This window comes from Haliotis rufescens, unplaced genomic scaffold (genome assembly GCF_023055435.1).
Source record: "Haliotis rufescens isolate VD_foot unplaced genomic scaffold, xgHalRufe1.0.p SCAF_130, whole genome shotgun sequence".
NCBI lineage: Eukaryota > Metazoa > Mollusca > Gastropoda > Lepetellida > Haliotidae > Haliotis > Haliotis rufescens.
In genome coordinates this window covers 395,968-410,326 of record NW_025963814.1, presented here as the reverse complement: position 1 = coordinate 410,326, position 14,359 = coordinate 395,968, and the positions used below count along the sequence as shown (strand labels likewise).

The window sequence follows — 14,359 nt, the reverse complement described above, 5'->3', positions numbered from 1 at the left end:
CTGATGAGTGAATGTATGATGACTGAATGTATGCTTGTGGTAATACTGCTGATTCAGCACCTATCTCTCCATAGGGAACACAGCTGATGAGTGAATGTATGATGACTGAATGTATGCTAGTGGTAATACTGCTGATTCAGCACCTATCTCTCCATAGGGGACACAGCTGATGACTGAATGTATGCTAGTGGTAATACTGCTGATTCAGCACCTATCTCTCCATAGGGGACACAGCTGATGAGTGAATGTATGCTTGTGGTAATACTGCTGATTCAGCACCTATCTCTCCATAGGGGACACAGCTGATGAGTGAATGTATGATGACTGAATGTATGCTTGTGGTAATACTGCTGATTCAGCACCTATCTCTCCATAGGGGACACAGCTGATGAGTGAATGTATGCTTGTGGTAATACTGCTGATTCAGCACCTATCTCTCCATAGGGGACACAGCTGATGAGTGAATGTATGCTTGTGGTAATACTGCTGATTCAGCACCTATCTCTCCATAGGGGACACAGCTGATGAGTGAATGTATGATGACTGAATGTATGCTAGTGGTAATACTGCTGATTCAGCACCTATCTCTCCATAGGGAACACAGCTGATGAGTGAATGTATGATGACTGAATGTATGCTTGTGGTAATACTGCTGATTCAGCACCTATCTCTCCATAGGGAACACAGCTGATGAGTGAATGTATGCTTGTGGTAATACTGCTGATTCAGCACCGATCTCTCCATAGGGGACACAGCTGATGAGTGAATGTATGATGACTGAATGTATGCTTGTGGTAATACTGCTGATTCAGCACCTATCTCTCCATAGGGGACACAGCTGATGAGTGAATGTATGATGAGTGAATGTATGCTTGTGGTAATACTGCTGATTCAGCACCTATCTCTCCATAGGGGACACAGCTGATGAGTGAATGTATGATGACTGAATGTATGCTTGTGGTAATACTGCTGATTCAGCACCTATCTCTCCATAGGGGACACAGCTGATGACTGAATGTATGCTAGTGGTAATACTGCTGATTCAGCACCTATCTCTCCATAGGGGACACAGCTGATGAGTGAATGTATGATGACTGAATGTATGCTTGTGGTAATACTGCTGATTCAGCACCTATCTCTCCATAGGGAACACAGCTGATGAGTGAATGTATGATGACTGAATGTATGCTAGTGGTAATACTGCTGATTCAGCACCTATCTCTCCATAGGGGACACAGCTGATGACTGAATGTATGCTAGTGGTAATACTGCTGATTCAGCACCTATCTCTCCATAGGGGACACAGCTGATGAGTGAATGTATGCTTGTGGTAATACTGCTGATTCAGCACCTATCTCTCCATAGGGGACACAGCTGATGAGTGAATGTATGATGACTGAATGTATGCTTGTGGTAATACTGCTGATTCAGCACCTATCTCTCCATAGGGGACACAGCTGATGAGTGAATGTATGCTTGTGGTAATACTGCTGATTCAGCACCTATCTCTCCATAGGGGACACAGCTGATGAGTGAATGTATGCTTGTGGTAATACTGCTGATTCAGCACCTATCTCTCCATAGGGGACACAGCTGATGAGTGAATGTATGATGACTGAATGTATGCTAGTGGTAATACTGCTGATTCAGCACCTATCTCTCCATAGGGAACACAGCTGATGAGTGAATGTATGATGACTGAATGTATGCTTGTGGTAATACTGCTGATTCAGCACCTATCTCTCCATAGGGAACACAGCTCATGAGTGAATGTATGATGACTGAATGTATGCTTGTGGTAATACTGCTGATTCAGCACCTATCTCTCCATAGGGGACACAGCTGATGAGTGAATGTATGATGACTGAATGTATGCTTGTGGTAATACTGCTGATTCAGCACCTATCTCTCCATAGGGGACACAGCTGATGAGTGAATGTATGCTTGTGGTAATACTGCTGATTCAGCTCCTATCTCTCCATAGGGGACACAGTTGATGAGTGAATGTATGATGACTGAATGTATGCTTGTGGTAATACTGCTGATTCAGCACCTATCTCTCCATAGGGAACACAGCTGATGAGTGAATGTATGCTTGTGGTAATACTGCTGATTCAGCTCCTATCTCTCCATAGGGGACACAGTTGATGAGTGAATGTATGATGACTGAATGTATGCTTGTGGTAATACTGCTGATTCAGTACCTATCTCTCCATAGGGGACACAGCTGATGAGTGAATGTATGATGACTGAATGTATGCTTGTGGTAATACTGCTGATTCAGCACCTATCTCTCCATAGGGGACACAGCTGATGAGTGAATGTATGATGACTGAATGTATGCTTGTGGTAATACTGCTGATTCAGTACCTATCTCTCCATAGGGAACACAGCTGATGAGTGAATGTATGATGACTGAATGTATGCTTGTGGTAATACTGCTGATTCAGCACCTATCTCTCCATAGGGGACACAGCTGATGAGTGAATGTATGCTTGTGGTAATACTGCTGATTCAGCACCTATCTCTCCATAGGGGACACAGCTGATGACTGAATGTATGCTTGTGGTAACACTGCTGATTCAGCACCTATCTCTCCATAGGGGACACAGCTGATGACTGAATGTATGATGAGTGAATGTATGATGACTGAATGTATGCTTGTGGTAATTCTGCTGATTCAGCACCTATCTCTCCATAGGGGACACAGCTGATGAGTGAATGTATGATGACTGAATGTATGCTTGTGGTAATACTGCTGATTCAGCACCTATCTCTCCATAGGGAACACAGCTGATGAGTGAATGTATGATGACTGAATGTATGCTTGTGGTAATACTGCTGATTCAGCACCTATCTCTCCATAGGGAACACAGCTGATGAGTGAATGTATGATGACTGAATGTATGCTTGTGGTAATACTGCTGATTCAGCACCTATCTCTCCATAGGGGACACAGCTGATGAGTGAATGTATGATGACTGAATGTATGCTTGTGGTAATACTGCTGATTCAGCACCTATCTCTCCATAGGGAACACAGCTGATGACTGAATGTATGCTTGTGGTAATACTGCTGATTCAGCACCTATCTCTCCATAGGGGACACAGCTGATGAGTGAATGTATGCTTGCACCTATCTAACATATGGCATATACCACACAGACATCCTTGGAGTAGCATAATATTTGTATTACTAAGTAGTATAAATATCACACACAGACATCCCTGGAGTGGTATAACACTTGTATTACACAGCAGTGCATATGACATCACACAAACATCCTCGGAGCAGTATAATAACGCAGTGTATATAGACAATACAGACAAGATGCAGAAGGTGGTTATCTGTAGCAATATGTAGCATTTAGTCTCCAGTAGTTAAGCACAGCAGACCACTGCTCTCATAGATCTTATACGGTTTAGAAACAATAATGCATACTGCAGACAGAACAAGAGATCAATAAAGAAGTGGCGAAGGGAACAAAGCAAATAGCTGCCACAGGAAAAAGCTCATATAATGAGATCACTGCCTAAGGCATAACTTTTGCAGAGTCTGAAAACCTAGCTTACATAGCCTCCACTTCCCGTCTTGACCCCTCCCTGTTATTGTCTGGTAACTACACAGTGATTAATGGCTTTCCTGCTTGGGTATATCTGCCCCTAACATTGCCTATTGCCACTGAATTCCCCAACCCCTTGTGTAAGGATGCTGGTATGCTGATGCCGTACCTCCCTCAGGTGACGGCGGGTGTTTGGAGATGCCCTCCGACGTGGGGGAGGTGTTGATGAGGGGGTGCACGCCAGGCAGGGGTTTGTCGTAGTGCGAGTCCGGCTCCGTGTCAACGGTCTTCACAGTGTGGCCGGGGATGTCGTACCTTAGCTCCGCATAGGACACTCCTGAAACACAGGCTACATCTTAGACACTGCCACCCTTCCCTCTAAACACTTACTACACCTGCACCCAGAAGCCGAACTTGAGTTAACATTCCGCTGCTACACAGTGGGATCCTCTGGAGCCACAAGGGGTTGAGTTTAGGGGTTAGAGGTTCGTGGACACCATGTGAGGAGATATTCTCAAGCTAAACATTAGTGTGATGTTACTTTCTGTACACTGACTTTTACCAGACACAAGACATAAACTAGGCTCTCCACAAGGGAACGTTTCCATCTAATGTGCGAGAGTGGGGTGTATGAGAGGGTGGAATATGAGAGTGGGGCGTTGGAGCGAGTGGAATATGAGAGAGTGGGCGTGGGAGAGAGTGGGTGAGTGAGTGAGTGGGTAAGTGAGTGAGTGGTAGCTAGCAGCAGCCAAGTGTTCAGGTGTGTGTGAGGACAGCTGTATCTAACCTTGGTCCTTCTCTGCGGGCGTCACGTTGATGACCGTCCTCTGGGGTACTGTCGGCCGCTGGAGGCGGGGCGTGTCTTCGTCGTCTGCTGGCGGGGTGGGTGGAAGCTGACGTCTGTCAACACAACACAACACAACGCATCTCGTCACTCAGCAAACACAGAAAACCTCACACATCATAGAAACTTTTGAATACTGACAGTATTGCTTAATGTTTGTTTGTGTGCTGTCAGCCATGAACACTAGGCCAGACAAACCAGTGATTAACACAAAGACTAACATCCCATGTAGTCAGAGTATGACACAGCAGGTCTGTTTGTCTGTTGCTTAATGCCACCCTCAGCGCTATTCAAGCAATATGACTGCAGTCTGAAATATTTGTTTGTTTGTTTGTTTGTTGTTTAACGCCGCACTCAGCAGTATTCCAGCCATATGACGGCGGTCTGTAAAAAAAATCGAGTCTGGACCAGACAATCCAGTGATTGACATCATGAGCATCGATCTAAGCAATTGGGATCGATGACATGTATCAACCAAGTCAGCGAGCCTGACCACCCGATCCCGTTAGTCGACTTTTACGACAAGCATAGTCGCCTTTTACGGCAAGTATGGGTTGCTGAAGACCTATTCTACCCCGGAATCTTCACGGGTCCAGTCTGAAATAATCTAGTCTGGACCAGTTTCTGGTGTGCCCAAGGCAAGTAACTCTACACAACAAATCAGTGCAGGCCCCCCTGCCCACCAACAAGTGACGGGAAGCTTATGCCGAGGTAGGACGTCGATAAGGATTCAAACTCTTAGAACATTAATGCTTTCCTTCACGCCACTGTACCACACACCAATTTCTTTGTTTTCTGTCAGTACTGCTGAAAACTATTCCCCAAATTCCACAATGCGGATCCTGGCATAACTAAGGGCCACAACTCAGCACAGTGAACAACGACCTTTAAGTGATGTGGTAGGGAAGTGTGTAGGGGACATAGTACGAGGAGGTTTTGGTGATTTGATAGGGGAGTGAGTAGGGGACAACCTACCTCGGAGGTTTTGGCGATGTGGTTGGGGAGTGAGCAGGCGACATAGTACGAGGAGGAACCGGAGGCGGCACGTCTCTTTTTGACGTGTGCGGAGAATCAAACGGGGAGCTGCGATCTCTTGTATTCTGAAATAATAAAACACCATAGCTGACATCACAAACATACAAACATTTCATGTACAGTACCCACAAACATACAAAAATTCCATGTACAACACCCACAAACATACAAACATTCCAAGTACAGTACCCACAAACATACAAACATTCCATGTACAACACCCACAAACATACAAACATTCCATGTACAGTACCCACAAACATTCCATGTACAGTACCCACAAACATACAAACATTCCATGTACCGTACCCACAAACATACAAACATTCCATGTACAACACCCACAAACATACAAACATTCCAAGTACAACACCCACAAACATACAAACATTCCATGTACAGTACCCACAAACATTCCATGTACAGTACCCACAAACATACAAACATTCCATGTACCATACCCACAAACATACAAACATTCCATGTACAACACCCACAAACATACAAACATTCCATGTACCGTACCCGCAAACATATAAACATTCCATGTACAGTACCCACAACCATACAAATATTCCATGTACAGTACCCACAAACATACAAACATTCCATGTACAGAAATCCCTTATACCCCACTTCAAACAAAGTGCTTACAAGTCAATGAAAGCTCAATCGATTGTTCTATCAATTTTTAATTTGCTTTCATTCTATCACAATGGCAGATTGAGTGAGTTGGGTTTAACACCACTTCTAACAATATTCCAGTTATATCGCGGCGTGTCAGCTTAATGTGGGAGGAAAGCCTGAAATGATGCAGGTCTCACACGTCTACCACTTGGGTGAAACCCACGAGTACGGGTATGGTGCTGACAAACCTAGAAACATAATAGGGGCGAACCGGGATTCAAACCCACAATCATAGGTTTCCGGCGTGCCCAAGGGACGCAACTCCGCACAGCGAATCGCAGCACCTTTGACGATTGGGCCACCCGTGCCTCCCAATGGCAGATTGAAACATGTCGCCAAGAAAAATATGTTGCACAAGTATCACAGGTTTTATACCACTTGCCTAAGGTTGTGGCATAAAACCTAACATCACATATACCCCATGTGATACTGCTACAACGTATAATATACAAGAGCACTATATGGCTAAATGCTAAGTGAACAACTCACTCTGTCTCGGGGGCTGACCGACAGGGCATGTAATGTAGTCGTCCCACCGTCCTGAAATGCAATGTCACGGATAGAAATGGATTCTTTTCAAGTGTGCCACGAACTCATTTATGGATTTTTAGAAAGGTTGGTTGGTTGGTTGTTTAACGCCGCACTCAGCAATATTCCAGCTATATGACGGCGGTCTGTATAAATAATCGAGTCTGGACCAGACAATCCAGTGATTGATAACATGAGCATGGATCCACGCAATTGGGATCGATGACATGTATCAACCAAGTCAGCGAGTCTGACCACCCGATCCCGTTAGTCAACTTTTACGACAAGCATAGTCGCCTTTTACGGCAAGTATGGGTTGCTGAAGACCTATTCTACCCCGGAATCTTCACGGGTTTTTAGAAAGGCCAACCAGACGAAAAAATTTCAATTAAAAGCATTAATAGGTTATTTGAAATACAGTAGTTTAAGCAAGTTCCTCACTGAACTCTTGTACTCAAACAATAACATGTATCCGAGGTAGACGGTGGTGCATTATTGGATACTTCTGCATTGACAATACAAGTCAGTGTGTGGGTCCACAACGTTTATTCTATGATAGTATGCAGCTACATCATATCCATGGCCATGGCCTCGGGTTAGCCTCTCAGAGGCGTACGAGAGCCAACCTGCCTAGCAGTCAAGTCTCGACTCACAGAAAGCGTACTATATTTAACTGCTGCTGTTATAATTTGTTTTGAGAAAGCACTGTGTATATCTAGATAGATGTATTTAACTTACTTAACTGAGGGAATATATCAAACATATATAGACTCACTGTTAAAATATATATAGTCTCCAGCGGTAGAAACACTAGCCCTTATAATGACAACATACAGCAAAACCCTTAAAAATGGCAAATTTCTACTAGTCCTTATGATACCTTAATTATTGGGCAGTTTGGCAAGGACTATAGGACTAGTGCCAATTTCTAACGCTGGACTCCCTGTTAAAACCTATACCCCACCAAACTGCCTATGATCCATGTGCTATACATTTATTTCTACAAATGGCCAAAGATATCCGTCTGTGTGTCTGTGTGCCAGGTTACAAATGTCCAAATCACTGGCTTCACTGTTTTTCACACATCCAAGATCAACATGGCCTCTAGTCCCTTAGTCAGAGACTAGTGGTTGGTTGGTTGGTTGTTTAACGCCACACTCAGCAATATTCCAGTTATATGCCGGCGGTCTGTAAATAATCGAGTCTGGACCAGACAATCCAGTGACTGATATCATGAACATCAATCCACGCAATTGGGATCGATGACATGCATCATCCAAGTCAGCGAGCCTGACCACCCGATCCTGTTAGTCGCCTTTACGACAAGCATAGTCGCCTTATACGGCAAGCATGGGTTGCTGAAGATCTATTCTACCCCGGAATCTTCACGGGTCTCAGAGACTAGTGAAAATATAGACAGACTAGTTGTTTTTATCCAAAATCTACTTATGATACACAAACCAATAGTCAAAATTGTCGGCTAGTTGGATATGACCAATGGCAGGAGTTATTGTTATCGAATTATCAATGTATTGCAATTGTTTGTCCTTCAATAGCACCATAACGATAGAACATACAACTGCCAATAGCAATGGCGATAGTATGAACAACAATCGATAGTTTCAATAGTTTCAAATGGTATTAAATAAAACATAAATCAATCAAATTTCAAACATGATTTAGAGTTACTTCCCTTTGGTTTGAGTAAGTGAGTGAGTGAGTTGGGTTTAACGCCGCTTTTAACAGTATTCCAGTTATATCACGGCGTGTCAGCTTAATGTGGGAGGAAAGCCCGAAGTGATGCAGGTCTCAGACGTTTACCACTTCGGTGAAACCCACGAGCACGGGTATCGTGCTGACAAACCTAGAAACATAATTGGGGCGAACCAGGATTCGAACCCACAATCATAGGTTTCTGGCGTGCCCAAGGGACGCAACTCTGCACAGCGAATCGCGGCGCCTTAGACGACTGGGCCACCGGTGCCCCCCACCCTTTGGTTTGAGCAGCGACAGGGAGAAAAATGTCTGACTTTGAGATTGTCAGCAATACATTTTTCATTTTTCTTACATCGATTGATATAATTATCAAGCCTTTAGGCTGGTTTAATACTATTGCAATAGTGTGGGGTACAGGAGCAGTACAATCGCAATAGTGAAATTAGCCCTAATAGTCATCCCAATAAACCCATGGTGTCTACCCAGCAACCAATGCTTGTTGAGAGGCGACTAACGAGATCGCGTGGTCAGACTCGCTGACTTGGTTGATGCATGTCATCGTATCACAATTGTGTGGACTGATGCTCATGATGTCAATCACTGGATTATCTGGTCTAGACTCGATTATTTACAGACCGCCGTCATATAGCTGGGATATTGCTGAGTGTGGCGTTAAACAACAAACAAACTAATAAACATAATGGACCAATAATACACTGAATGTATAGTCTCACATCATCATCCTCTATGTCCATGGTGTGGTTGTGTCTGGGCTCCACCTTGAGGCTCCCCGACGGGTGGAAGGCGTCCACTATCACCTGCTCGGTGCCCTTGATCTCAGTACGACAGAAAGGACAACTTTGCCCATCAGAATCCTGTAACAGACAGAGAAATTAGAGACATGTACAGAGTTGTCTCCCTTTGGCCAGACATGCTGCAGAAAATATTTCACTGTTAAATTTAGATACATCATTAGAAAATTGGTGAGGTGAGGTGAGGTGAGGGTAGGTGAAATTGGGTTTAACGTTGCGTCCAAGATTATTGCACTTATATAGCGACGTGCATGCACGTGTATGTGTGTGTGTGGCTGCTTGTACTAGTCCGGACTGATGCCGATTTATAGTGCTAGCTCACTGAGATACCATGCCGCAGTTTAACATGAATACCCCACTCAGACACAGTATACTGACTCCGAGCCGACCAGTCCTTGTTTTAGCCCCTTAATGCCGAGCACCAGACAGGGTAACAACAAGTACCATCTTTTAACGTCTTTTGGTATGACGCGGCCGGGGATCAAACCCCGGACCTTCCGCTCTCCGGGCGGACGCTCTACCACTAGACCACGGAGGCGGTCTCTTATAAAATTGGAGCTTCTTCTCTATCATATTTGAGTTTTATTCATGAATTTTTCTGATGAATAGTGAGTGACTGATGTTTTGACCAGTGTCAGTGTACAGTGTGTGTCAGTGGTGGGCCTCACCTGCCACTGTGTGAGACAAGGGGTACAGAGTGTGTTAGTGGTGGGCCTCACCTGCCACTGTGTGAGACAAGGGGTACAGAGGAGGTGGCCGCATGGCTCGATGCGGATGTCCTTGTCGTTCTCGGCACAGATCTTGCAGAGTTGGAAGGTGGAGCCCATCTCGCAGTACAGCTCGTACTGTTCCTGCGTCACCTTGATGTGGTCCTCCTGGCTGTCCTGAACCAGGAAACTCAGGTCCGGGTTGATGTGGCGACCGTCAGGGTACAGGAAGCTGAAACAGACGCAGGTTCTGGGAATCAGTGGGGTTTTATCACTTATCAATTATCATAGGTTTTCAAAATTATGAATGGGAATTAATGGGTCCATGTCATAAAACTAAGGTCCAGGGATTCCAAGTACAAAAGCAGCAAACTCAAAGGACTGAAGAAACACCTCCCTCTGCCCTGACACAGACACTGGTGCTATACTTACAAGCCCTCCCTCTGCCCTGACACAGACACTGGTGCTATACTTATAAGCCCTGCATCTGCCCTGACACAGACACTGGTGCTATACGTACAAGCCCTCCCTCTGCCCTGACACAGACACTGGTGCTATACTTAACAAGCCTTCCCTCTGCCCTGACACAGACACTGGTGCTATACTTACAAACCCTCCCTCTGCCCTGACACAGACACTGGTCCTATACTTACAAGCCCTCCATCTGCCCTGACACAGACACTGGTCCTATACTTACAAGCCCTCCCTCTGCCCTGACACAGACACTGGTGCTATACTTACAAGCCCTCCCTCTGCCCTGACACAGACACTGGTGCTATACTTACAAGCCCTCCCTCTGCCCTGACACAGACACTGGTGCTATACCTACAAGCCCTCCCTCTGCCCTGACACAGACACTGGTGCTATACGTACAAGCCCTCCCACTGCCCTGACACAGACACTGGTGCTATACTTACAAGCCCTCCCTCTGCCCTGACACAGACACTAGTGCTATACTTACAAGCCCTCCCCCGCCCTGACACAGACACTGGTGCTCTACTTACAAGCCTTCCCTCTGCCCTGACACAGACACTGGTGCTATACTTACAAGCCCTCCCCCGCCCTGACACAGACACTGGTGCTATACTTACAAGCCTTCCCTCTGCCCTGACACAGACACTGGTGCTATACTTACAAGCCTTCCCTCTGCCCTGACACAGACACTGGTGCTATATGTACAAGCCCTCCCTCTGCCCTGACACAGACACTGGTGCTATACTTACAAGCCCTCCCTCTGCCCTGACAGACACTGGTGCTATACTTACAAGCACTCCATCTGCCCTGGCACAGACACTGGTGCTATATGTACAAGCCCTCCCTCTGCCCTGACACAGACACTGGTGCTATACTTACAAGCCTTCCCTCTGCCCTGACACAGACACTGGTGCTCTACTTACAAGCCTTCCCTCACCCTGACACAGACACTGGTGCTATATGTACAAGCACTCCCTCTGCCCTGACACAGACACTGATGCTATACTAACAAGCCTTCCCTCTGCCCTGACACAGACACTGGTGCTATACTTACAAGCCTTCCCTCTGCCCTGACACAGACACTGGTGCTATACTTACAAGCCCTCCCTCTGCCCTGACACAGACACTTGTGCTATACTTACAAGCCTTCCCTCTGCCCTGACACAGACACTGGTGCTATACTTACAAGCCCTGCATCTGCCCTGACACAGACACTTGTGCTATACTTACAAGCCTTCCCTCTGCCCTGACACAGACACTGGTGCTATACTTACAAGCCCTGCATCTGCCCTGACACAGACACTGGTGCTATACGTACAAGCCCTCCCTCTCCCCTGACACAGACACTGGTGCTATACGTACAAGCCCTCCCTCTGCCCTGACACAGACACTGGTCCTATACTTACAAGCCCTCCCTCTGCCCTGACACAGACACTGGTGCTATACTTACAAGCCCTCCCTCTGCCCTGACACAGACACTGGTGCTATACTTACAAGCCCTGCATCTGCCCTGACACAGACACTGGTGCTATACTTACAAGCCCTGCATCTGCCCTGACACAGACAGTAGTGCTATACTTACAAGCCCTCCCTCTGCCCTGACACAGACACTGGTGCTATACTTACAAGCCCTCCCTCTGCCCTGACACAGACACTGGTGCTATACCTACAAGCCCTCCCTCTGTCCTGACACAGACACTGGTGCTATACTTACAAGCCCTCCCTCTGCCCTGACACAGACACTGGTGCTATACGTACAAGCCCTCCATCTGCCCTGACACAGACACTGGTGCTATACTTACAAGCCCTCCCTCTGCCCTGACACAGACACTGGTGCTATACTTACAAGCCCTCCATCTGCCCTGACACAGACACTGGTGCTAAACGTACAAGCCCTCCCTCTGCCCTGACACAGACACTGGTGCTATACGTACAAGCCTTCCCTCTGCCCTGACACAGACACTGGTCCTATACTTACAAGCCCTCCCTCTGTCCTGACACAGACACTGGTGCTATACTTACAAGCCCTCCCTCTGCCCTGACACAGACACTGGTGCTATACTTACAAGCCCTCCCTCTGCCCTGACACAGACACTGGTGCTATACTTACAAGCCCTCCCTCTGCCCTGACACAGACACTGGTCCTATACTTACAAGCCCTGCATCTGCCCTGACACAGACACTGGTGCTATACTTACAAGCCCTCCCTCTGCCCTGACACAGACACTGGTCCTATACTTACAAGCCCTCCCTCTGCCCTGACACAGACACTGGTGCTATACTTACAAGCCCTCCCTCTGCCCTGACACAGACACTGGTGCTATACGTACAAGCCTTCCCTCTGCCCTGACACAGACACTGGTGCTTACTTACAAGCCCTCCCTCTGCCCTGACACAGACACTGGTGCTATACTAACAAGCCTTCCCTCTGCCCTGACACAGACACTGGTGCTATACTTACAAGCCCTCCCTCTGCCCTGACACAGACACTGGTGCTATACGTACAAGCCCTCCCTCTGCCCTGACACAGACACTGGTGCTATACGTACAAGCCTTCCCTCTGCCCTGACACAGACACTGGTGCTTACTTACAAGCCCTCCCTCTGCCCTGACACAGACACTGGTGCTATACTAACAAGCCTTCCCTCTGCCCTGACACAGACACTGGTGCTATACTTACAAGCCCTCCCTCTGCCCTGACACAGACACTGGTGCTATACGTACAAGCCCTCCCTCTGCCCTGACACAGACACTGGTGCTATACGTACAAGCCTTCCCTCTGCCCTGACACAGACACTGGTCCTATACTTACAAGCCCTCCCTCTGCCCTGACACAGACACTGGTGCTATACTTACAAGCCCTCCTTCTGCCCTGACACAGACACTGGTGCTATACTTACAAGCCCTCCCTCTGCCCTGACACAGACACTGGTGCTATTCGTACAAGCCCTCCCTCTGCCCTGACACAGACACTGGTCCTATACTTACAAGCCCTCCCTCTGCCCTGACACAGACACTGGTGCTATACTTACAAGCCCTCCCTCTGCCCTGACACAGACACTAGTGCTATACGTACAAGCCCTCCATCTGCCCTGACACAGACACTGGTGCTAAACGTACAAGCCCTCCCTCTGCCCTGACACAGACACTGGTGCTATACGTACAAGCCTTCCCTCTGCCCTGACACAGACACTGGTCCTATACTTACAAGCCCTCCCTCTGTCCTGACACAGACACTGGTCCTATACTTACAAGCCCTGCATCTGCCCTGACACAGACACTGGTGCTATACTTACAAGCCCTCCCTCTGCCCTGACACAGACACTGGTGCTAAACGTACAAGCCCTCCCTCTGCCCTGACACAGACACTGGTGCTATACGTACAAGCCTTCCCTCTGCCCTGACACAGACACTGGTCCTATACTTACAAGCCTTCCCTCTGCCCTGACACAGACACTGGTGCTTTACTTACAAGCCCTGCATCTGCCCTGACACAGACACTGGTGCTATACTTACAAGCCCTCCCTCTGCCCTGACACAGACACTAGTGCTATACTTACAAGCCCTCCCTCTGCCCTGACACAGACACTGGTGCTATACTTACAAGCCCTCCCTCTGCCCTGACACAGACACTGGTGCTTACTTACAAGCCCTGCATCTGCCCTGACACAGACACTGGTGCTATACTTACAAGCCCTCCCTCTGCCCTGACACAGACACTGGTGCTATACTTACAAGCCCTCCCTCTGCCCTGACACAGACACTGGTCCTATACTAACAAGCCTTCCCTCTGCCCTGACACAGACACTGGTGCTATACTTACAAGCCCTCCCTCTGCCCTGACACAGACACTGGTGCTATACTTACAAGCCCTCCCTCTGCCCTGACACAGAGACTGGTGTTATACTTAGAAGCCCTCCCTCTGCCCTGACACAGACACTGGTGCTTACTTACAAGCCTTCCCTCTGCCCTGACACAGACACTGGTGCTATAC

The 14,359-nt window shown here is 47.3% G+C and overlaps 1 protein-coding gene across 4 annotated transcripts in view; it reads right to left on the bottom strand.

Moving 5' to 3' along the window:
* LOC124116549 (E3 ubiquitin-protein ligase CBL-B-like) overlaps nt 1–14,359 on the bottom strand; it is a 58,536-nt gene that overhangs the window by 8,954 nt on the left and 35,223 nt on the right. For 3 of the 4 annotated variants that reach the window (XM_048394876.1, XM_048394877.1, XM_048394878.1), the window contains 6 exons: nt 9,904–10,123; nt 9,107–9,247; nt 6,618–6,668; nt 5,382–5,506; nt 4,350–4,462; nt 3,732–3,899 (listed from right to left, as the gene is read on the bottom strand). In XM_048394876.1, coding sequence (XP_048250833.1) covers nt 3,732–3,899; nt 4,350–4,462; nt 5,382–5,506; nt 6,618–6,668; nt 9,107–9,247; nt 9,904–10,123 — 818 coding nt within the window. The remainder of the gene's footprint in view (nt 1–3,731; nt 3,900–4,349; nt 4,463–5,381; nt 5,507–6,617; nt 6,669–9,106; nt 9,248–9,903; nt 10,124–14,359) is intronic. The other variant, XM_048394879.1, reaches the window with a different exon arrangement.